At 39.4% G+C, this 25,947-nt stretch overlaps 1 protein-coding gene across 10 annotated transcripts in view; it reads right to left on the bottom strand.

The window, feature by feature from the left end:
- robo2 (roundabout, axon guidance receptor, homolog 2 (Drosophila)) overlaps positions 1-25,947 on the bottom strand; it is a 495,378-nt gene that overhangs the window by 84,649 nt on the left and 384,782 nt on the right. For all 10 annotated transcript variants that reach the window (XM_053239624.1, XM_034310667.2, XM_053239623.1 and 7 more), the window contains one exon: positions 418-575. In XM_053239624.1, coding sequence (XP_053095599.1) covers positions 418-575 — 158 coding nt within the window. The remainder of the gene's footprint in view (positions 1-417; positions 576-25,947) is intronic.

Below are 25,947 nucleotides of genomic sequence, written 5' to 3'. Positions count from 1 at the left end.
CTGCGTGTCTGACATTAAATACGACTTTTAAGTCGTTAAAAATACAGCGTTGGACGTAATGTAAGCACATTTTCAATTTGAATGTCAGGCCCCCTGTTGCATCGGTCTACCTACGTCAGTCCCGGACGACAAAAATAGCAACTGGGAGAGAAGAGAAGAGGAAAAAACCTGGCATATGCCCAATCAAATTAGCAACATGAACAGCAGCATGAAAATAGAGTCCAGAGTCAGTTATAGTGCACATGCACTGAAGAGATGAACTGCCTATTATTAAGCACGAATTAACACAAGCACTAACGCACACAAGATGCATCTTAAAAACAGGCTTGAGATTAAATGATAAATGTGTTAAACAAACAAACAAAAAACCCATCAGCACCAATTCACCGTTGTATCCATGCAGGGTTTAGCACGTACCTTAATCCTGTCATCTTTCTCATCGATCCGAACTTTGTCCTTTTTCCAGTAAGTGGTGGGCTCCGGGTGACCGCGAGGTGGAACGCACTCCAAAATGGCCGGCTCTCCCGCCGCAACCACGACGTCTGTGGGGTTCTGTCTGAAATCATCCCTCAGCACTGAGACAGACAAGGAGAGAAAGAAAGACTTCCATAAGAATAAATAAATTACTTAGAGTCATAAATGCATTTCTGTGACAGGAGGGAAGGCACGCAAATGATGTTAGTGACGAGTTCGGCATGCCGCTCGTCTCTATGAATCACCTTAGTGATTTCAGATTGTTGTCTTTGTGCATGAAGTGTGATGCCACGTGAAGTTGGCGGGGCAAGCACAAGTAAAAACTAATTGGATTTAATGGGACTCCCTACAGAGACAGCAGTATAAACAGAGGGAGAGGATGCCCTTGAGGTTCCTGTCACTCATACACACATATTTACACACACACACACAATTTGCCTTAGTGGATGGGTGGCTAAATCAGTACACTGTGCTCTCTAATCAACCCAAAAATAAAGTCTTATATCTTCCAGGCACGAGTCATTGTTGAATTCTGGATTCTGATTGGTCAGAAGGTGTTGATTAATTTTCTATAACAGCAGCTCTGACAGTATTGCAGCTGCAAATCACAGAAGCTGGACACAGGGATGACACACTAGGAATATTATACGCCAATGTGGAACCCTTACACACACACACACACACACACACACACACACACACACACAGATGCTTCGCTTATTTATCTGTATGGAGAATAAACCAGCAAGCACCAAGGGACGAGGCTCTCCAAACTACAGCAAAGATCACGCATTTATATGAGATACACTAACTAGAGGACAGATGCACAGATTTTGGCAGATGGAGGGATAAAAAAATGGAAATCTAAGTGTCAAGTGTCAGTTTAGCATAAAAAAATAACAATCCTGGCTCCTGGACTCTTCTGTGGTGCTGACTCTAGGGGCTAGAGCTTTGTGCTCCAAACTGGAACCCAGCCTTTAAAAGCTCTCGGTTTGGAACATCTCTCTAGGCAAAGATTTTTTTTTCTTTTCTAATCTTCAAAGCAGCCATTTTGAATATATACTGTACATCCTTGTGAGTATATAGTATTAAGAAATGGTGGTGAAATGAGGGTAGATACAAGTGCAACATTTTTATTCCAAAAAAAAAAAAAAAAAAAAAAAACATTCGCTACCCTTCAACTTTTCCTCTCCAGCACTCCTCATCTCTCTTTCTCTCTGTCTGGAAGTCTCTCTCTGCCGCGTATCTGATGAATATTTATATTTTTTCACTTTCGCTCCACACTCATACCGCCGAGACTTGGATCCGTCTGCGAGGCTCGGGGCGAAAAGGCTAGGCTTCACTTACTCCTCTCTCTCTTTACCCTTTTCTCCTGCAGAGCTGTTATTTATTTATTCATTTATTTATTTATTTGCTTTTTAGGCTGTTTTTTTTCAGAACAGAGTAAATTAAAGGCTTTGCCCCTTTTTTGGCATAGTTTCAAAATCTGCACTCAGAGCCGGAGGAGCAAGTCGAGACATGTGTGGAGACGCATTAGATGGAAGACTGATATGAGAGACATGTGCCAGGGGAAAAAAGCGACATATGTTATTTTGTGCTTAGTCGTGCTTAGTTTTTTTTTTTTTTTTTTTGGCAAACACAGACTGCTAACCTTTCATCTCAACACTTCGGTGCTGTGACAGAGTGCAACCGCTTCTTATTACTTTTGTATACCAAGAAGCATCTCTTTCTTTTTCAAGGAATATCTTATCTCTATGCACCTTAAGTTAATGCAGACACAAGATACCAAATAGAGCTCAGAAAATTGTAACGTGTGCGCGTGATGTAGGCAATATTCATCACGCTTTTAATTTTGAGTTGATAAAGTAATACAATAATGCCAGTTTTGGTTAAATCAATGCAACCACAGTTTAAAGGATAAGCTGACCCAACACTTATACATACGCTCACTTTATGCTAACTCATAATTTTATCCATAAAAATGAAAAATTTCAATTCTCGCTATAAGTAAAGCGTCGCCTCAGATTTCGTCTGTGTTGAAAAAAAATAAAGGGATGATACTATTGATGAATGAATATTGTCATATTTATGTATTTGATACTTCAGAATTGAGCGTAACTGAAACAAGCCTCTGTTTTACGCAAACTCTGAATAGCGATTACGTCTGTAGTTACATGTCAGGTCTGAATACTGACGAACTTCAGTATTAACTACTCACTATGCGGAACTACTCATATCTGTGTTTACTACAGACAAGAATTTTAACATTTCCCTGTGCTGAGTCAGTAAAGATATTTAAATACGCCACTTCATGATGTCAATTCAAAACTTCAATCATTATACTTGAATAAGGGCATATGGAAGAGACAGACATGAGCAAAATCTCACCAAACCTATTCTCATGGAGTTTTTTCCCCCAAGTTTTCAACACTACAGCAATACATTAAAAAGTAGTTCTGGTTATTTACATTTTTTTCTGAAGGGTTTGTAGTCTCCATGCACCATCACAATCACTTAACTACTCCAATAACTGCATATTCGTCCCTTGGAAATAGCTGTTCGATGTATATCTATGTTAAAATATTATGCATCTGTGGACATTAATTTATAATTACCTTAGCATAAACATTTATTGATTTCCATTATAGTGAATTATGAATTTGTGCTAAACATGATTTTATTTCTTTTCTCAGTGCAGGGAAGTGTTATTGTAATTTTATTGTCTGCAGTAATCAAACACGCTACAATATAGGTTAAAAAAAAGTCCAAAAACGTCCATTACAATAAAATCCACAAAGGAGAAAATTTCTGTGGAAGCATTTTTTTCACCTTCTATGCAGCCGTGTTGTACACAAGAAGCAGGAGGTCATGAGTTTTACTATACACGCCTGCAGCTAGACAACTCCTACTGATCCTACCACACCAATCCACTCTGCCTGTGCATGTGTGGCAGAAAGAAAGAAAGCGAGAGAGAGAGAGAGATTTATTTTCCATCACAAACTTAGAGCTGTAACCGCATTTCATTTCAGTTCCCAAAAGTGATGCTGCTTCAGTATTACTGAGCTCCGATTTCCAGGGTTCTTTTTTTTTTTTTTTTTTGCTTTAAGATGGAAGATGGCAAATATGTCGATCTTGGAGGAACTGCAGATTTTTGTACAGCCGCTGGCTGTGAGTTTGAGTGTAAATGTGAATGTGGGTGTGTATGTTTTGTGCACAATGAGTGCTCGAGGGGTGAAAACTTAATGTGAGAATGTGGTACATTACACACTGAGCAGCAAAACACAACCATTTGTCTACATAAGGCTATGAGTACAAACCTCCTTCATCAGAGGGTATATCAACTCAGAGAGAGAGAAGAGACAGAGAGAGAGAGGGAGAGAGAGAGATAGAATCTTGGCTATACAGCCCGTATCAGGCGACTGAGACACTGAATAAACACATCCCAAACCCATCCACATGGGATATAAAGCCTTCTTTATTCAGCCTAGAGACAGAAAGATACTGTACTGTCTGTTCATATAGACTTCAAGAAGCTAAAAAGTGACCCAGAAATATTTGTACACTTTCCTCCTCACTTAAGAAACAATGGGAACGGCATCATGTCTTCCTGCCATCCCAAATAACTAGCCAGTTACTTAAATGCTAGCAAACCATTTTTCACAGTTAGACAGGTTTCCAAATGTTGATTTATATAATTTTAATAAATAATAAACAGATTAAAAATGTGCTGTTATTTAACAAAGAAAAAATGGTGAAGTTTTCTGTAAGAAAACATTTCTTTATCATTTTTGGAAGGAGTCTCCATTGTCAGCACTTTGTAAGTCAGTCAATTTTCCACCGATTGTGAAGATTACACTTTGTTTCTCAGCAACAAGAGAAGCTGCATGTTTTTGTGATAACAGGACCTAACTTGTTTTTGCAGACATTTTACAACATTACATGCAACTGCAAACAGATTAAAAAAAAAGTATGATGTGCCAAAGTAACATAAAATTGTAATCATTAGCAAATTACTGCAGTTTACGAGACACTTTGTGACACTTTGTGACACTTTGTGACATGGTGTTTTAGGGAAAAAATCAACTCCAGTACCTCCACTTGTCAGGTTAAAGCTGTGCAGCTTATTTTGTGACATCACAAATTGAGATGCTCCTACATAGCCCTGCCTCGTCAATCAGATTTATACAGAGAAAGTCTTGTTTTTTGCCCAATAAGCCAATCTATGTAACTGGAATCAGTCATTCGAGAGGAACTAACTAGTTACAAATCACATTATGGAGTTCAAAGTTACTTTAAAGATGGAGAGAAATATACTGCAGTGTTTATTTCCATGGCAAAGTGTAACGTGTCTGTTTATGAGATGGTAATGGAGGGGAGGAGTGAGCTGTCAAGGAAGGTCAAATGACAATAATATGGTATACGTGGTCTGAAGCATTAAATACCGTATGTCTCAGTGTGAATGAGTGATCATCAAACCAATCAACAGCTTCGGTTTATTGCTATCTTAAACAAACACACGTCCTTTCAAATCCTGTTTCTTGCCTGCCACTCTGTCGTTAGCTTAACGAGACCCCTGCTAGCAGTGGATACCCCACGCTGAGGCTCCAACTGGACCCCGGACTGCAGAAAACGAGCTGCAGCACAACAGAGAGAACAATATAATTAACTCTTAATGAACCTCCTTCTTCCTGCTGCCATTACCAACACACACTTCCCAAATTCAATTTTGCGTAATCCTGCCTTTATGGTAATGTATAGCTCATTAAAATGTTAGTTACAGACTCATTAAAATGCACTCAGAGACATAATGAATTCATTACTATGATACTGCTGAAAAAGAAAGAGGAGCTAGATGAGAAGAAGGACACAGAAGAAGAAAGCAAAGGAAAGAGAGAGAATGAGGGAGGAAGACAGCTTTCCAATGACTTAATTTTGACTGGAATCTGCATATATTTGCATAATAATCCTGCATGCTGTGCAGCTAATTTTCAGCATAGCTCTATAATGAAGGCCCTTGCAATTAAGACTCTTTTCTCCAAAATAAATTTAGGACTCGTTTATAGCTCTTTGTAGGGTCTCACTTTGTGTGTATGCGTCTGTCTGGGTGTGTCAATGATGTCTCGTTTGGGGTAAAAAGCATAAAAGATATTAGAAATGCTAACTGTGTGCAAACGCAGCTCGTCCAGATTGTGCATTTTCAGCCATTAAGTGTTTTTCATCTAGTTCTCCAGCTTTGTAATCCTGCGATGTGAAGGAGTCAAAGCAGGCAGCACTAGCAATAAGACTTGTAAAAGCCAAGGTCTTCGAGAGACAATGTTTCAGCTGTTGTAGTCTGATTCTGCCTAATGAACCTGGCTTGTGGGCTCTGAAAACCCGGCAACTGAGTGGAATCAAAAGCCTTCATCTCATCATCCTACTCTGCTGTTAACATGTCTGCTTTTATCCCATACCACAGAATCAAACAAACTTCTGACTGTATGCAAGAGACCAAGAATCAAGACAGAAGCTGGGGAAGATTGTGAGATCAAAGACATGGATTGGCTGATCAGGTTGGGATTTTCATTACCTTCCGTGAAACAGTGAGAAAGGCAAACCTTTTGCAGCATTAAAAATGTTGCTGGCTGTGTAACGTTTCTTACTTTTGTCACTATTCCTTTGATATCGCTCTCTAATTAGTTTGTCAAGATGTGGATGACATGCAGGGATGTAAGAACCCTGAAGGAAATGGGCCCTTTGGCAGAATCAAAGTTTTTTTTTTCATTAGTATCAAAAAGAATTTAGTCACTGTTGGCTTTTAGACTGTCAGGGCAGAATACTAGCAGGAAGGCTTAGCAGATCTCAGGAATTGGAGGTCTGACAAAAAGGTGAGACTTGTTTCATGTGAAAGGACTTTTCCCTGCTCAATACCATCCAATGGTGTAAGAAGGATGATGTACATTTGCCAGGTCTTTAGATAAACCTTCAGTGCTCAACAACAATGCACCTGCTACTATAGTTCAGAATCTGTTAACCTTATAATCAGAAACACTAACCTGGATATTATGGCCATGACTTGGTCATGGCGGAGACGGTGAAGGACTGGTACTGGTCCTGTACCCACTGGTTCATTTCAGGTAATTTTAATGTGTGAAGTGGTTATAACAATTGACGCTGTTATAAAGCAGTTTCACTGGACCTAGATCTAGATCGCTAATGGGCAAGCCAAAGGCAACATTGGCACAAGAAAACTCTGTGAATCAGAATTAAAGAAATCTTAAGAGGAACTAGATTCAAAAGAGTGCAAGATGTTAAAAGAGAGCGAGGTCCCTCAGTTCCAAACCAAATCAAAATGCTGACTAGAGAAGGATTAGCTCTGCCTCACTCAGGGTGAGTCTTGATTCCACTCAAAGTAAATTTTGGTTCCTTTCAAGTTGAATCTTGATTCCTCTCAAAATAAGCCTTGGTTCCTTTAAAGGCAAGTATTGGTTCCTCTCAAGGTGAGCATTAATTACTTTGAAGGTGTCTTGATTTCTACTAAAGTGAGTCTTGGTTCCTTTCAAGGTAAGTGCTGGTTCTTCTCAAGGTGAGTCTTGGTTCCCCTCAAGGCAAGAGTTGAATCCTTTCAAGGTGAGTCTTGATTCCTCACAAAGTAACCTTCAGTTCCTCTCAAGGTAGGTGCTGGTTCTTCTCAAAATTAATCTTGGTTCCTCTCAAGGCAAGTATTTTTTCCTCTCAGTGTGAGTCTTGATTCCTCACAAAGTAAGCTTCAGTTCCTTTCAAGGCAAATGATGATTGTTCTCAAGGTGAATCTTGATTCCGATTAAGGTGAGTCTTGATTCTTTTCAGTGGGGTCTTAGTTTCTCTCAAGGTAAGTTTTGAGTGCTCTCAAAGTGTATTAGCTCCTATTAAGGCAAGTCTTTGTTTCTCTCAAGGTCAGTTTTGGCCCATCTCATGATAAGTGTTAATTCCTCTCAAAGGTTCTTTCCTCACCACTGTTGCCCTTGGCTTGAGTGTTAACATCTCTAAAGCTGCTTCGAGGTAATCTGCAATTTGTAATCAGTGTTATACTAATAAAATATTAGTCTATTTCAGCTCAGTACCTGTCCACACAGTACACACACACGCACCTACACACACACACAAAAGCACACATGAATGGCTCTCATGCAGGGTGTTTTGGAGGGATCCACTGAAGCAGAAGTAATGTCTGATGACATAGGACCTGCTGGGTGTCACCATGGCCAAATACAGCTGGAGACAGTGTGAAGATGCTTTCTCTCCTCCCCTCTGTGCTCTTTAATCTCTCATACTCTCGAAGAGATAAACTCAGCCAGCCTTCATCAGCGGTTTCCTGCTGTTTTGTATATTTTTCCCTTTTTGTACAAACCACACAAAAGAATCATTTGTTTGACACCTAACATATCGAGTTTTTCTATATTTTTCTGCATGTGAAGAGGATGTAAGTGAAAGCTAAGCAGAGTGAATTCCTGTATGCTGCACTCTGCAGTGGGAATCTGATGCTGGACTCTTCCTGACGCAAGCTTCTATTTTCTGCCTATGAACTGTGACATTGTGAGAATGACCTCGGGGAAGTACAGTAAGACAAGCCTCACCGCATAGCCCTGCCCAAGGGAATACAGCCCTGTTCAATAGCACTTACGCACCACAAAGACCCAGATCTCACTGCACACAAACACACAAGCACAGTTTAATGCTTTGCTGCTGCTAATTGAACTGGATTGTGGCTTGTGGAAAAGGTGCCTCATCTCAATGGCAACCATCTTTTAATTAAACTCTCTGTTGGAGACAACACATTAATGGACCGACTTAGCATGTGCTTAAATGTGCATGTCTGGCCCCATCCAACTACATTGGTCTAGACTGTAGTCATGTTGCTATCTGTAAAACTGAACAAGAACTTCATCAAATACTGAATATTTTATATAAGTCAAATTTCAGTGCAAAGCTATAATATACAAATACATTTTTAAAAAGTTAAAAAGTGGTCATTATTTAAAATGTATGACTGGTTACATTGTGGGTGGGATTTTTGGTCTAACTGGTCACAGTGAGATTGAGGGGTAAAAAGTCTGGTCCAATTGGTTACAATGGCATTGGGGTGGAAACCAGCTGGTTACAGTGAGTGGTGGAGGGTGTGGCTTTGATTTAGAAACTAAGGAATCGTGAACGAGAACTGTTGTTCGATTGGCGACAGAATGGTGGTCTGACTGGTTATGGTGATATCAGGGGGCAGGAAAATATGGTTCATTCATTTATACTGACATTAGGAACAGGAACTGTGGTCCAATTGATAACAGACATTGTGGGTGAGAACTCTGGTCCGGATGGTCACAGCAATATCTAGTAAATTTGTCAAAGTAAATACAGTCCAATTGGTGACTGAGGCATTGTACTATTGGTCATAGTGATATCAAAGGCAGTAAATATGGTCCAACTGGCTTGAGTAGCTTTGATTACAGGGGCTCCTTTCTGACTGATTGATTGTAGTAAGATTGGGGATGGAAACTGTTAGCCAATAGGTCACGAGTTGTGAGAACAAAGCTAATGAGAGCAAGACAACTTTATATAAGTAAATAATTTTAAAGTAATTTTAATTCTCCTAGATAATTTTCATTCTCTTGGGCCCCCTAACAACTCAGGGCCCTTGCAGTCTTCCCACCTCTGCTTTTAATGTCAACCCTGAGACATATCTTGCTGACATTACACTTACTGAGGGTGAAAACACACCAGTCTACACGGAGCGGTTCTTAGATCAGCCCCATTCCCTCCCTCCACAGTACTTGAGCTGTCAAAGTGACCAAAATGCATATCCCTAATAGCAACTTTATTGATCCCGAAAGATCCTGAGGTCAAGAGTGAAACTGCGGGCTGCACACCATCTAATCTCTTACACAGAAAACACAAATGCAAATTCAGCAGCCTGTGCACCGTCTGCTAGCTTTCATTAAACGGCTCATCAAGGCACTTTTTCCACACTTGCGCAAACATCTCTGCGCTCCCACGCTCGGCTATATTCAGGGTTTAATAGCAGGAAGTTTACAGCTTCTTACACATTGGGTTCTAGTCTTTGCTACATGATTATGAGCTGCATAATCAAATACCTTGTGCTAGGCAGGTTCTCTAAATCATTGTTTCCCCAGTCTTTCTCTTTTGCTTACTTTCTCATCTTCATGATTGTCTTACATTCTGCTCATTTTCCAATGTTTAATATTTTTTGTTATTCTCATGATTGATAATAAGTTCACGTAACATACAAGTAGCATGTGGTACACTTTGCTGGTCATGCAGTGATTTCTCGGAACTGTTTATCACTCATAAATAAAACGCGCACTGTTAGATGCAGAAGGATTTACCCTTTCCAAACATCACTGTGAAAAGTCAGTAATGGGAATTGAGGACACTGCAGGCAGGCTTTAGATAGATTTATTTTTATTCCAACACACTTTTCAGTGCTTTTCTTGGCAAAATAAAGCACTTTAAAGAAAACAAAAACAGCCCACACAAGGTTTCAGTTATCTTTGCTCCAATCATGGGCAAGGTCACTGGCAGCTCACCTGAGTCGGCTCTATCTTGCCAGTCAAAAAGCCCCTCACGGAAAAACAAAGTCTATAAATACACATCATCATTAACCACACACAGCTGCACCCATTCATCCACTACCGCGCTCGTTCTCCGTGATTCCTCCCATTCACAGCTAGGGATTGACCACTCCTCCTGTGCCACAATCATGAACTAAGTCATTACTAACTTTTGTATCATTACTAACCATAAAATAACTTTTCGTTACACATGCAAACATGCACTAATTTCAAGAAACACAAAGTATATTTTCATTGATTTTAATGGTAATATCAAATATCTGTGCATATGTACTGTACATTAAATGGTGACATATCTGTGTAGCTAAGGATGTTCTGATGAAATGACACAGCAAGTATGAATTCCCGTAGAAGCTGTAATGCAAAACCCATTAATAAAGGAAGTAAAATACTCAGAAATAGGCCAGGGTTGTAAGGGTCATTCTGTGATGCGTACATTTGGCCAATCAATATTATTTAGTGCAAAAACTTCCACCTGAATGGTTCCTGGTCTGCAAACAAGTATCTGCTCTGGAGCAGGAACTGAAAATGGTTCCTAAAAATGCAGCACAGGAACTAAAATCAGCCCTGCTGTGTCTTGAGGTAAAAGACTTATCACAGAAAGGATGGTGGAAAGGAGAGAGAAATTAAAAATTAGAATAAAGAGACAGAGAGAGAGAGAGAGAGAGAGAGAGAGAGAGAGATGGAAGCAGAGCTAACAGGGCCGGGTGTTAAATCAGCGTCAGCTCTCGGCGCTTACGCAGACATTAAAAATGATTTATTGATGGTTTTATGGATCTTAACAGGCGAGGAAGAGTAAAAATTAAACCTGATACGCCAATGACCTTTCCAGCAGGCTGCACCATGCAGAGATGGAAAGAGATCCTGCTTTCTCCCCTCTAGAGTGTGTGTGTGTGTGTATGTGAGAGATGAAAGAGTGAGAAAAGGGAATGTGATATGCGAATATTGTATGCATTCATTTGCAAACATTCCAATAAGGCAGATTGTGCATGCGTATGTGTGTGTGTGTGTGTGTGTGTGTGAGAGAGAGAGAGAGAGATTTCTGTGCCTATGGAGTTAAATACTCTGAATAAATTCAGCAGCATCTCTGCATGCTCAGCATCTCTAGATTAGACACACACACAGACACACACACAGAAAGCAGTGGGTGGCTTTTCTAACCTTATTGGAAATAGAATACAAAAACAACCCACAAACGAAGTGGAATAAAATCCAAGGACTGAGCAGTTTAAGGACTCAACTGAAGCAATTTGTAGGAAAAACAGATGAACCGCAAATCAGTTGGTTTATGTGAGTACTACAAACATTGGACTCAAAGCAGTCAGTCAAAATACAGATGCTAAACCCAAATTCATGGCGTCCAAGAGAAACATGGCTGAATTCAAATACACACCAAGATAGACATAGTTACAGTGATAGTATTGATTGATCCTTTCCTGAAGGATCTAGGTAAATCTGCAGAGTGAATACATTTCAATCCAGCATAGCAGAAACACCAGGAAGAAGAGTCTGGAATTCTTGATTGGACTGCTGGATTGGATCATCAGGCATCGTTTTACTCTCACACTGTAACACCCGGATTGGAACCTAGGCTTAAGAGTGATGCCATGTACTGTAGGTGGCCCAAGTTTCATTGATTACTCTGCAGGCAAATATCAAAACAGTGGAATAAACTGATTGGTTGATTAAAGCCCAGATATCCTGCCACATTTAGGACTGAAGACGCTTTACACAATAGTAGAGATGCATGTGCATGTTGGAATTATGTTATATCAGGAATAACTATTTTCCCCCAATTGCTCTCCCAAATTTGGTCACCTGACCATTCGCACCCCCCAGCCAGCGCTCCCCTAGCACACCCGAGAGACATGTCTGAGACATGTGAAACCAGGCAACCATGTCTTTTTTGAAATACTGCACATGCAACATCACAGGACAAACAGAGGAAAGTGCTATCTGCCCTTTTCCACATACATGTGCTCACAGAAGGCCATGAATGATTAGTGTCACTCTGATTGACAGGGAAGTGAGAGTCTGCCCCTCCCACCCTGAGAGCTCGGCCAATTTTGCTCCCTTGGCTGCTGGACATGGACAGCCGTGGCATCAATGGGATTTGAAGTTGTGATCTCCCAACAAGACGGCACACACTTTTCTGTTGCATCACTCAGGAGCCACAGCTCTGTTGCCAAGTTATGCAAAATGTTGCAGGTGTGATTGAGTTTGATTTGCATGGTGTGTCTTCTGTCAGTCACCATAAAACATGTTAATGGCAGGTGTAGCGGCTTGGCTACTTAAAATTTCCCCTATCGCATTCTTGGTGTATTCTAGCCTCTTGCTCAGTATTCCCAAGATAGACTCCGGATCCACCTCAACACTGACCAGGATAAAGCACTTGCTGAAGAGGAATGAATGAATAAATGAAGGTATGCTCATGGTATAAAATAAGTTTGGAAGTGATTTTGTCAAATCCAATTCTCAATACTCAGTATTTGATACTCAATACTCGGATTTCCAATCAGAAATGATACCACACTAAAACAACATTTATGTACATAAAACAACAAAGTTGTATATAAAACAACTTTTATGCAGCTGTTGCCTAACATACCAGAATGATGATACCTTTCCATCTGATCTGAGTTGCACTGAAAGTCCTGCTGCAACCCAATTCCTTAATTTCATTACCGGCCTGCAGAAAGTAATTGTGTTTGTGCTGGTTGTAATCAGCTTATTGCTGGATCTGCTCTTGCACCCTGGACCGGGCCAAGCTCACCCAGACTGAACTGAGTGGATGGAGACTTCCAGTGGAGCTCACCGTCACAGTCTCTCTCTCTCTCTCTCTCTCACACATACACACACTCACACACACTCTCTCTCCCATATATTTAATACACATACACACTCTCTCTCCCTCATAATGGATGAACAGCATCAATACTTGGCCATCACAGCAGCTCTTTTTCCGTGTGGCTCGATATCAGGGGCAGCTCTTTGTTTGGTTAATCATTCTGAATGAAGCCCAAAGTTAATGAGGTTACTTCTGATCTCTTTGATTTCATCCACTTCTTAAAGCTCTATCGACCACATGCTCGAGGGCGTTGAGCGAAAGTCAAATCTAAAGCATGACCTACGTCACCAAAACAATTGAGAACCGTGGAACAGGCAAGGCCATGTGCAGTGACTGTACAATATAAATCACTGTTGGTTAATTTCCTGTTTGGTTCTATTTGATCTGATTTGGTTTGGTTTCTGATTTTGTAACACTGCAGTTTCTCAGCTCCAGGATCCCTAGATCATGACCTTGGGTTACCATTTGTGTGGAGTTTCATGTGTTGTCCCTCTGTCTGTGTAAGTTTTCACCAGGTTCTCCAGTTTCCTCTCACTTCACAAAAACACGATGGTAGATGGACTAGCGACTCCGAATTGGCCCTAGGTGTGAATGAGTGTATGAATGTGTGTGTGTATCCTAACCAGGATAACCAGTCTACTGCAGATGAATGAATGAATGAATGAATGAATTCCTGCAGTGCACATTTAAGTGAACCAGAAAAGAAAATTAAGGAGTATGCAGAAGATAGAAATTCACAGAATTCTTTCACTACAGTAACGCAAATCCTGGAAAATCATGGGAATCAACAGGGCATGGTGAACATAGAGCTGGAACTCCATGTTCACTCCATGTTCTTTATAGGTTCTTTGAATAGGTAAGGGTTTTTAGCTTCGTAAAAGTGTTCTACCTGGAACACTTTCTTTTCACTTTCAACAGTTCCTCCCATAAGGAAAAGCGAGGAATCCTAGAAATGATCAAAATCTATCCTAAAACTAGAGATTTAGATTTATTTCTTAAGTATGGGAGAAAAGGTAAGAAAGGAATACATGAATAATGTAAAACTTTCTATATAGAGTAACTAACAGTGTTCTCAAAATATTGTTACGTTAAAGTCAGTATACCAACAACCAACAATCTTGCATCTCTATCTTCACTCAATGTGATGTATAAAACCTGAAAATTAATCCCATGCTACCAGATTATGGAGCTTATCATATTAAAATGGAAGAATATTTTGTGTCATTTGAAGGTACGTACATATGGTCAAGGACTATTAATATCCCTAAAGAGAAACAACACTTTACAATCAATACTGATTCTTCACTCTGTTAACAATAATTCAATAAGCAAAGACTGGTCCTGATGTGTAAACTGAGAAAATGTGTGTGTGTGTGTGTGTTTTCCTGAGTGTTAGATTAAATTTCTGAATTCACGTGAGGCTCAAATTCATCTCAAATGTGAAGGTCATGTCAAGAATGTACATCAGCCTCACAGCTTGATAGAACAATTCCACATGCCCTGTTCATCCAGCTTCCTGATGAGAGTCCATTACTATCCCTCAATATTTTTCATTATTTCATTTCTATCTGCCTGTAATGACCTCGAATACTGGGGCTGACTCTGCAAAAAGCAATGCTAATGCGACTAGCTCATTACAGATGCTTTCACGAAGAATTCGCTCATATGTGTGAAACAATCCGTGACACAATATATACATGATGAGATCGGAAATGCTTAAGTGAAATTGAGATGTATATGCAAATGAAATGGAATGCAATCTAAATAGAAAACTGGTAAAAAAAAAAAAAAAATGGAGAAAATTGAACAGCTTAACTGACCAATTATCTGAGAACGTCATGAGAACGTTCTATAATGTATTTGACAGATTTATTTGCCAGAAAGTTAAGCTGTAATTGTAACATTATAAAGTAACATTCGTACAATGTTCTAAACATTTCACACTTCACACTGGTTTCAAAAAGTCACTTACCCAAAGACAAAAAGAAATATTATAGAAATGTTCATGTTCCTACAGCTAAATTGTTTGAAGAAACACTGTAGGAACATTCATAGACACTGCATTAAAATGTTCTCAATACACCAAGAAAACCTGACAGGATGAATGTTCTAGAAATCAAATGCTCACTATAATATTCAGAAGGTTTTATACAGTGCAGTACTCAAGTACGTCTACTTTTGTGTTACGAATATACTAAGATAAACAACAAACTCAACCAATTTAGAGCCCTTAAGGGTTCTTTTGTTGTGCCCCTGAAGGAACAATTAAAGGTTCTATAAAGAACCCTACACCAGAAGAGTTTTTCTATCAGAAATGGCTTCAAGTAGAACCATTTTTTGAAAGCTAAGGACCCTTACTTATCCAGTGAACCCCCAAAGAACCTTCTGTTAAGGGTTTTTAACCTCCATAAAGGTTATTTATCCAATGAAACCTTGAAAAAAAAAAAAAACAGTTTCCTAAATGTGTATGTTTTACCCAGGTAAGTGTGTGGTAATAGCTAAAATCTGTCAGGAATTTAACATTTATCTATCTTGGTACTTGGCACATTCATAGTAAATGGTTTTTGATGAGTTTTTACAGGTTCATTGGAAAATTAAAGCTTTTTAAATTTCCCCTCCTGAAAGGGTTCTACTCTGCTTGGAACTCTTAGTTTTCCAATAAACCCTTAAGGAACATTTGAAGAACCATTTTATTCTAAGAGCGTATGTATTACCTAGGTGTGAGTGTGGTACAAACTCCAAATTATTGGTCATTATTTTCTTCTTAATACCTAGAACCTGTCAGGAGTTTCAAATTTTGCTTGGTATTTGGTACACTCTTAGAATAAAAGGGTCCTTGAAGGGTTCCTTGAAGGATTTGTTGGTTAATTAATGGTTCATAGCTTCCTAAAATCATTCTTCATGGCTTGGGCCTCTTTAATTATCCAGTGACCCCTTAAAGGAACATTGAAGAACCCTATTTTCTAAGAGCATATGAATTAACCAGATAAGATTGTGGTCAATTTATTTATCTCAGTACTTGGTACCCTCTTAGATAAAAGGTTTTTCAAAGGGTTCTTGAAGGGTTCAATGAATAATGAAGGGTTCCTAGTCTCATAAAGGTGTTCTACTTGACTTAGAACCCATAATTATCCAATGACCCCTTAAAAGCTCTTCAAGAACCCATTTTTCTAAGGGTTCATCAGGAGTTCTTTAATGGTTCATTGAATAATTAAGGGTTCTTCGCTTCCTAAATGGGTTATACTTGGCTTGAAAGCCTTTTGGATACGGAAGCAGTGGTGTAAGGTTCTATATATAATTTGTAAGGGTTCCCCAAAATTTCTGTGTTTCCTAAGAGTGCATGCCGTATCTTACTTTCTTATCGTATTCTCTTTTAGTTTATTAGGTTGTTTTGTACGGTACTGTTTCTAGCATTTAAATCTCTCATCGGGGATTCATAAAGTGTTATCTCTCATCTTTTATTTGTAGATAGAAGTGCAAAAAATAACTGAAGATTGCTCTTCCCAAAGCATTTCAACTTGGAGCAGGCCCGGTGGGTGAAAAGATAAGGCCAGAACACAGTGGAAAGCCTGTTGGAGCAGCACTATGGGACCAGTCACTGATTCCCCTGGGTAATGAATCTCTATTGCTGGACGGCAGGCTGCTGTAAAACCCAATTAGTGTCAGTGTGCTTTCTGCTGCTTTCCTCATAGCGAGATAACCCTTAGCATGGAGCTGCCCAGGCACCGATCCCTCCCCTCGGCACCTGGAGCTCAAGTCAACGTTACTTCAGGAGCTGAAGTCTGACTCGAAAGCCGTTTTTACCGCTCGGCAGACTTGCAGTCTAGCCACAGCCAATTTCAAACATGGAAATCTGGGAGAGACCGGCACCTTGTCTAGGAGGTGGATAATTAAATTGAGTGTATAAAAAAACGGATTTTCTTTTGTGGGCGTCAGCATAATGTGCGCCTTTCCCCCATCTATTTCACGCTTGAAGCGGATCTTCGCTGAGGCAGAGGCTGGCGTTGTCACCGAGGCGTCTCACGCTCTCATCCCTGCCTTCAAACGCTTCCATCTTCCACGAAAAGATGAAAGCGCAGAACCGGATTGGAGGCACTTCTTCCTACTTTCTTCTGCTTCCTTCTCATTCTCTCTCTCTCTCTCTCTCTCTCTCTCTCTCACTCTCTCTCTCTCTCGCTGTCTTTCTGTTTTGCTTAATCCGTCACATGGGATGAATTTAAGAAATGTAAGATGGAAGGTGGTTTTGAAGGTGCATAAGGAAAGCACATGAATGCACATTGTATAAGTTCATACAGAAAAAAATGCTACATAAGTAATAAAACATTCGATGTTGTGCTGTTTTAGGAAAATAATCAATGGCAGGGAGACACCGTTACCACCACAGTCAATTATTTTCCCATCTCAGCACAGCCTAAAGTGTTTTATTCCTCTTATATCACAGCAATTTGCCAATGACAACATTGTACTTTTTATCTGTTTATAGTTACAACATTGTGGAACATTCATGTAATAAGCTAGCTCCTGTTCTCACTTATGTTATGTTGTTATAGCTAGCCTCTCTTTTTTCTTTCTCTTGAAGTTAATAAGACAAAAACAAACAAAAACAACAACAAATAAACACAAAGCTTGTCATATTACCAAGAAAATGCAAAGTGTAAACTCCTTTGTCATGTCGGAAAACTTACAAGTTACAGCTTTACCTCAGCACTGACACTGGAGACTCCTTCCATAAATGTTAAATAAACATCTCCTACAGAAAACTTCACCGTGTCAATGATTACACATGTTTTTAATCTATTTATGTGGAGCTTCTATAAGTCCCTGTGTAAGCTGTTACTCTAGAAATGATCACACATTAGAATGACAGAGGTGCTGTTATACAAAATTAATCAACATCTTCTGACCAATCGTAATCAAGTATTCAGCAGTGCTGCGGTATAACACCAAACAAAACATAACACAACTACAAATGAAAAAAAAAAGCAGCACTTTTACACAGAGCACCTTTTCTTTCTTCCCTGAGGGAGAATTGTAAAGGACAATAATAGCGAAGGAGTGGACGAGGAGATGTATTGTGTGATGGAAAAGAAGTCATTTTTCCCACAATGCCATTTCCCCAAAAACCATTTTCTTGCATTTGCAAGGCTGTCTAATGTCTTGAATGACTGCTCTCTGAGAGGAGGCAGAGATTAGGTTTGATTTTTCATAACAGCCACTTGACTGCAGGAGAAGCGGAACCAACAGCAAGAAATCCATCTTTTCAGATGAAGGGTAGAGGGAGGCTTCCTTTAAAATTTGGAGATTGCCTCTACCGGCGCGTGACTCTTTTACATCGCCCTGGCCCTCAATAGAAATTTACCATGACTGCAATAAAGCCAGCATCCCTTCCACATGGTGCGCTGTTGATTCATCGATTCGACGAAGCGATGAGATTAATCAGTCTTCAAATATCACCATTATGACTCGATTTAGGCCAAGCGGTGTCAAAATTGAGGAGCCACATTTTCCCACTTCAGCTAAGCGCTGACCCGTATGAATCAGACAAATTTTTTTTTTTTTTAATAATTCAGTCTGTTGAATAATTCAGTCGCTAAGGCCTGGTATTCGAGCCAGGCAGGACAGTGATGACATCTCGAAGCTGGAAGAGTGAGATGAGACGGAGGTTGAGGAACCCGTGACCTCGCTTTGAGGAATCCCTGACACCTCTCCGATTAGTATTCCCAGCAGGGGCAGGCATGGAGGCAGGTAATTGTGACATGTTTTACATCAATATTGCCCTGTGAGAGGCCGAGAGGCAAGCCGAGTGCACTCAGATGAAGAGAACGAGGGTGATGGCCTGTCAGCTCACTGGAGGTCCCGTGTCAAAGCCGCCTCCTGTCTCCTGACTCCCGCCTCTAACACAAAGCCATGACACAGGCTAATTCAAGCGCCGAGCCAAGACGCTCAATCCAAGTAAGAGAATGAGAGCTTTTTTTTAAAAGGCAGGTTTTACATTATCACACATCGCACACTGATATTTCATTTACTGATGCCTTTTAACCATATATAAATTCAAATTGTTGTATTGTTTGCTAATTTTTGTAATTTTGCATATATATATATGTATGGGATGTGAATCATAATCTCCTGGTGAGTAATTAATAAGACCAATGTGTGTATATATATATATATATATATATATATATATATATATATATATATATACATTGGTCTTATTAATTACTCACCAGGAGATTATGATTCACATCCCATCATTGCTTTAATACCTGTATTCCTTTCTATCATTTTTATTCACTTTCTAATAAAATTTTCTGTTCATGTCAGAGTCAGCCTTGTAGCACTAGTCTAGCCTAGTTAATATTTTATAACGTTCTGGATCACAGATATCATCAGCAATAACAAGATACGTGTTGTAATTTTAGATTAATTATGTCTTTCTTGTAGCTCACAGAAACAAGTCAACATTTCTTTTCAAGTAAATAATTCAGGTAATGCTTTTAAACATTTTCTAACTACATTTTTTAAGTTTTTTTCTTTCATTGTTGGCTGCTGGTAGCAGCACCTTTCATATACTTAAAAAATGAAATATATTTTCATATATATTTATAACACAGCACTACTGAATTCTGTAAGGAGATGCTTATTTTACATTCATGGAAGGAGTCTCCAGTGCCACTGCTTTGTAACAGTCAGAGGTAAAGCTGTAGCTTTAGGTTTTCTGGTTTGTTGATAACAAGCTGCAATTTTTGTTTCATTAATTTAAAAAAAAATAGGAAAAAAGAGAGCTGCTATAACGTAAGAGATAACAAGAACGTAAGAGATAACAAGAACATTAAGTGTAACTATAAATGGATAAAAAGTTGTTGGGAAAATGCTGTGGTATAAGAGGAATAAAACACTTCCGGCTGTGCTGTTACAGGACAGTAATAACTTTGGGGTGGTAAAATGGGACGTGGTTGATTATTTGCTCATAACAGCACATCCTGAAGTATGTTGTTCCTTCAGTTTGCAGTAAAAGAAAAAAGATGCCATGTATTTGGGGCAAAGAGTGTTTCGGGGTTCAATAATTTTAAACCCTATTTTAAAATTAGATTTATAAAATTTTATTTTGTTATGAGAATTTCTCTTCTACTTACAAATACAAATGAATTACTGATTTTTAAAAATTTTGAAAAAAATTTTGCTTCTTCTCTGAACGAGAATCAATTCATCTAAAATTACAACATGTGTCTTGAGGGATAAATCTCACACAAAGATGACCATGCTTGGGAGAACATCACAACACACACACCCACACATACACACACTCCCCCCTCCCTTTCCAGACAGATTCACGGATCACTCTGCTGTGATTCTGCGATTTATAGTCAAGCCGACATGTTTCACCCTCCATTAATAGATCCTACTCGAGCCTAGCTTCAATTAACATGAGGCAATCAATTAGCGGGGGAGAGACGGTGTGTGACCACACCACGGGCTGTACACACTGCAGAGATCGGGAGGATGGTATAGATGTGTGTATGTGTGTGTGTGTGTGTGTGTGTGTGTATATGTGTGAAGGAGGAGGTTGTTTAAGGGTTCAAAGCTGCCCTATGGAGTAAGTTTGATGGACCATAAGTCCAACCTTATTCCCGTTCCTCCCACACAGACTCAAGCATGCGTGTTACACACTTCACCCCAAACACACACACACACACACACACACACACACATACAAGGATCCTATTACAATCATACAAAATTAACGGCTGTGCTATAGCCATGTGTGGGTTGGAGATGTGCTACACATGATCCACGAGTTCTTTCTGATTCTGTAATGACCAAAGCTGAAAAAATATATCTGCGCTTTTCACACTTCTAAATAAGGCACTCTGATTGGCTGTGGTGCGTGGTGCCAGAGCTAAAAAATTACAAAATGTACCATCACCAACAAAGATGGCAGATGAAAAATGATTTATATAAGAGCAATGAGATCTGTTTTCCTAATTTAATGACGCAAAGACACAAAGCGCAATGACTGACTAATGCTAACTTCAGATATGGCAAAAACTTGCCTGAGAATCTTTACACGCTCAGCATTATATACACAGAAACGTCTATCCATCCTGCCATGCTTAATAGTCTACTGTAACTATAACTATATCACAGTGCCGTTGAATACTCGATTCTGATTGGTCAGAAGCAGCTCTGGCTGCAAATCACAGGTTTATACTAATGCACTTGTTCTTAGACCTTATCGTTTCTATAGTAACAGCTCATTCACCAGGACTTTTATTGCAGATGCTCAGCATAAATGGTTTAAGAAACATGTAATCGTTGAGATGGTGAAGTTTTCTGTGAAGTGACGTTTATTTAATATTTTTGGAAGGAGTATCCAGTGTCAGTGACTTTAAGTTTTCCGACACAACAGGGGAGTTTATGCTTTGTGGTTTCTCAGTAACACAAGTTGCATTTTTTTGTCTTATTAACTTCAACAGAGAGGCTGGTGAGGGAACGACTTTATGGAGTTTGTAGCTTCTACAACATAAGGGTTCATAGAAACTCACTTGTTTCACAAACATTTCACAACATTAAATGCAACTGTAAATGGTGATGCGTCATTATTTAATAAATATAAAAAATTATTAGTGTTGGCAGATTGCTGTGGTTTAAGAGGAATAAAACAGCTCAGGAGGAAAAATAATCAACTATGTTTTGACTTCACTTAGCCGGCTAGTTCACTTCCGAGTCAATGTTAGCATACAAGTCTCGTTTGCATCTTCAAAGATTTTCTTCATTGCTAACATAGTGATATCGGAGTATCACAGTGTCCTTCTGTAATCTCGCACACGATCAGAGGAAAGCTACGTCGCTTATTTTATGACATATGACACTAATGGACTTTTTGTTACAGATTTTGCTGATGAACACAATTAGTAACAATACATTTGGATCAGTTGGTGTTGAGTATAGAATCACATCATATTTTTTTATTGAGAAATATTCCATTATATGTTTTTAATTTAAAAATAAACCAACACACCACATCGCCTGGAACCCCCAGAGCTACTACAGCGGTATTTTAAGCAGAGAAAGACGGCTGATCTAGAATCATCTGGCCAATGTACAGTATACTTTGATCCTAGATCAGACCTCTTACTTGCTACGAGTCGAAAAATATGGCCCAAAACTCACACAAAAACTCACAATTTTTAAGTACTTTGCTCCTGAAATGTATTTTTCTTTTGTGTTCTCTCTCCTTCACCATTACCTTATATATTACCTTACATTATATACATTACATGTATTAAATCTCTTACATGTGTGTGCATATATATATATATATATATATATATATATATATATATATATATATATATATATATGTGTGTGTGTGTGTGTATACATACACACATACACACACATACATGAAAACTGGCCCTTAGAATGCATCATGGAACATTTCTCGACTTATTTTGATGTTACAGGTACAAAAAAAAAAAAGAAAAAGAAAAAAAGAGCTGCATGCACATGTCCTTCCTCAGCATTCTTTACTGTCCTGTCCTCCATCTCTCAATTTATCCGTCTGCATTTGTGATGAGCTCATTTCCCTACAGTGGTCGGGTGTCTCGGTGACCCTGCCAGCCTGGAATGAATCAAACACACACACACACACACACACACACACACACACAGGGAGGATCGATGGGCTCCGAGCCGCCCTGTCAGACGCGATCAATACATCATTCCTCCGGTAACGAGGCCGCACCGCACTGCCTCTTCCTCCATTTTATGATTATTTCACTTCTCCATCCTGATCGATCCCTCGCTCGGTGAGCACAGTAGCCGGTGTAAAGCACACTACAATTAGAGCGCCTTCTAATCTTCCCCACTGACCCGATCACATTCACTCAACGCCGTTATATAAATCCCCGCTAACACATGGTAATGAAATCGACAGGGATTCATAAAAGTCGAATCCTTTAAACATAAGACATGAAAAGATCGGAGGTCAATTTTTTTAAGGAACGGATTTCAGTAATAATGGCACTTTATTAGAACAGACAGCAAATAATCATTAGAATGAGTTGCAGAACTGACAGGGTGCATTTGCTGAAAATTTGGGGACAACTCAAATTTCACGGTCCCTCTGACTGACGTTCACGAATCTCTGATCATTAATCATTAATGAGCTGGAGTGTAGACTGATGAACATTTTTGTACAGCATTTAGCCGAGTACAAGTAGCTAGCTTCTATAGCTAGCTATGATCTAAGAAGGCTAAAACCTTGTTACATAGGAGTTCGAGAGCCAGTAGAGCAGAGAACACAATACCAAGATGGATTTTTTTTTGCTGTTAACAGCAAACAGCTTTGATTCTTTTACATCCTTCGACACAGATGACTTTAAGTGCAAACATATTGCAGTCCTCTTGTGATCTCGAGCAGTTGCTAGCGTGAATGTCTACGAGCAGGAAGCAGGCGGAAAAATTACAGATCGATACCTGACTGTGACCGTGTGTGTGTGTGTGTGTGTGTGTGTGTGTGTGTATGTGTGCGTGTGTGAGACCAAAAGCACCACTAAAGCCCTTATAACATGTAACAGACTGTGTAACTACAATGTAAATAAAGAGTAGGTACTTTTATAAAGAAATGTGTATAAAATAAGGGAAATGACTTGGGGTTGTGCTGTTTTTGTTAACATTTCCTGTTGTGGGAATGTCCTTAAAACGAGTTTTGTCTTAGGTTATAGCAGCTAGAAACAGTCATTCACTAGGCTCTCTTTTTTCTCTCTTCTGAACTAAATAAGACAAAAAAAAACAGTTAAAGAGAATCTAGAAAGCGTAAACTCCTCTGTTGTGTCGGGAAAAAATACTGGAGACTCCTTCCATAAATGTTAAATAAACGCATTTCTCCTTACGGAAAACTTCACCTGATCAACGATTACACACGTTTTGAATCTGTTTACCGCCCACCGTCCAAGTCCCCGTCTAGTACAGAAACGGTACCGTATCAGAACGAGCGCGTTAATATAAACCTGAACTACTGTCAGTGCTGCTGTTACAGAAAATTAATCAACACCTTCTGACCAATCAGAATCCAGAATTTAACAGTGCTGTGTTATAATTAATAACACCAGAGTTTCCACTTCTTTTAACGTAATAGGTTTTCAGCAGTGTGTGTGTGTGTGTGTGTGTGTGCGTGTGAGCAAGGCAGGTCATCAGTGTTTTTATGAAGCGTTAGGCAAGATGAAGGGAGAGACCAATGGCTCATTAGTCTTTGTCATCGCTGCCTCAGGCCGGTGCTCTCGACATGCCTGTACCCTGCTCTACACTACGCAGGAATGATAATGTACTCATTCAGCTGTGAGCTGCAGTTTAGCCTCAATCATGTCTCTGAAACACACACACACACAAACAGGCGCACACACCAGGCCTTATTTTTTATTATTTCATCAGCCCAACCATATAGGACCACCATTTTCTGAACAATAACTCATGCTGTAAACAACCAGTAAATAAGTGGACACACTGATAAAGAAGCGAAGCAAACAGCATCCACTTCAATCCTCACTGGAGCCATTTTGTTTGGTTCGTTTGGACTCAATGGCCTCCTTCATCATAAACTATGACCTTACTGTCAACAGCGCTAGTCAGAAAACATGGACGCAAGAAGAAAACGGTCCATCATTTACTTCGAAATATTTCTTATTTCGAAGAGAACTGCGAGATCAGCAGTTAAAATAGATAAATATGCTGATTATAAATTTAAACATCAGTAACAATAACAACAGGAGACTGAGAGCAGTGCAGTGAAGGGTTTGCTTTTCAGTATGGCACGTTTTCCACATCATTAATGAAAAGCAATCCTGTTTGTGTATTCATGTTTTTTCACCAGTATGATTGGTTTATCTTAATGAATGTGGAGGTGTGGATTGCTGCTTGTAACAACTTTGCTTTCTGTAAAAGTAAGATCCAAGTGCAGAGTTTATGTATAAACCTGAAGCAAAATTCGTAGTCGAAAACACAGCCCAGGTCAAACAGAGAAGGTAAAATAACCAGGCAAGCAAATTCATCGAAACTGATGAAAATCACAATGACAAGTCCAGAAATTAAATAATAAAAACCTGAATTCCGACCAAGCGGTTGCTATAAGCGGTTGTTTATGATTTTTAAAATAAATATACAAAATTGCTGTCTTTACTATAATTTGTAGAAAATGTATCAGGCAGTCGCAGGGCGCCCCCTTGTGGTGTGAAAAGAATCGAATATTATGCAACTAACATAAGACGATCAGAAAGAAGCGGCGATCGTGAAGCGTTCGTATCTATCTGCAGTGGAAAAATGCAAAAGAAGAAGAGCAGAAGAAGAAGAGAAATTTGTCTGCTTTCTTGCTTCTGTTTGTCAATGTCACTGAAATGGAAAAAATTAGTAGCTAACCAGCTAGCTATGTGGTATAGAGTGTCTAGAGTAAGAAGTGTCAGGCTAACACAAGGCAAGTTGCTAGCTCGTTACTACTAGCTAGGACAACCGTAGAATGTTGAATCATCCAAGGTAATGGCGTATAAATTCTGTTCATTCTTCCTCCGAAATGTTCAGAAATGGCCATAGGAGGTGGGTTAGTCATGTGATGGGGACCTCTGGTGGTGTGGAGTGGTATTGTCCACGTGAGCTTGTGACACTTCTAAATGTGGATCACATTCACTTCAGAATAATTGTTAAAAAAGCAATCCTCTGCTGATAGTTTTTCATTAAAAAGGTCACGAGACGTAAGTGCAATGCGCTGAAGGCTATTCTTTTTGTCAGCATGTCACAAATTAAAAAGCAACACTCGTTCACATTATTTCACTGGTGCGATTCCTTTTCACTCTACAATTAAATGTGAAATATTTAGTCAGATGAACAGAAGAGAATCGTCTCCAGTGTGTCACTGTGTCATGCAGAAAGAAAGTGGCACAAGTTTGCGCCGTCGTTTTATTTTTGACGTATAATTCGGCATCTGCTAGCGTGTTTCTGTCACGCTTCTAACTTCCGCAACCTCACGGACTA

This window comes from Pangasianodon hypophthalmus, chromosome 14 (genome assembly GCF_027358585.1).
Source record: "Pangasianodon hypophthalmus isolate fPanHyp1 chromosome 14, fPanHyp1.pri, whole genome shotgun sequence".
NCBI classification, from domain to species: Eukaryota; Metazoa; Chordata; class Actinopteri; order Siluriformes; family Pangasiidae; genus Pangasianodon; species Pangasianodon hypophthalmus.
The sequence above is the reverse complement of the archived record's forward strand: the minus strand, read 5'-3'. Positions and strand labels throughout refer to the sequence as shown.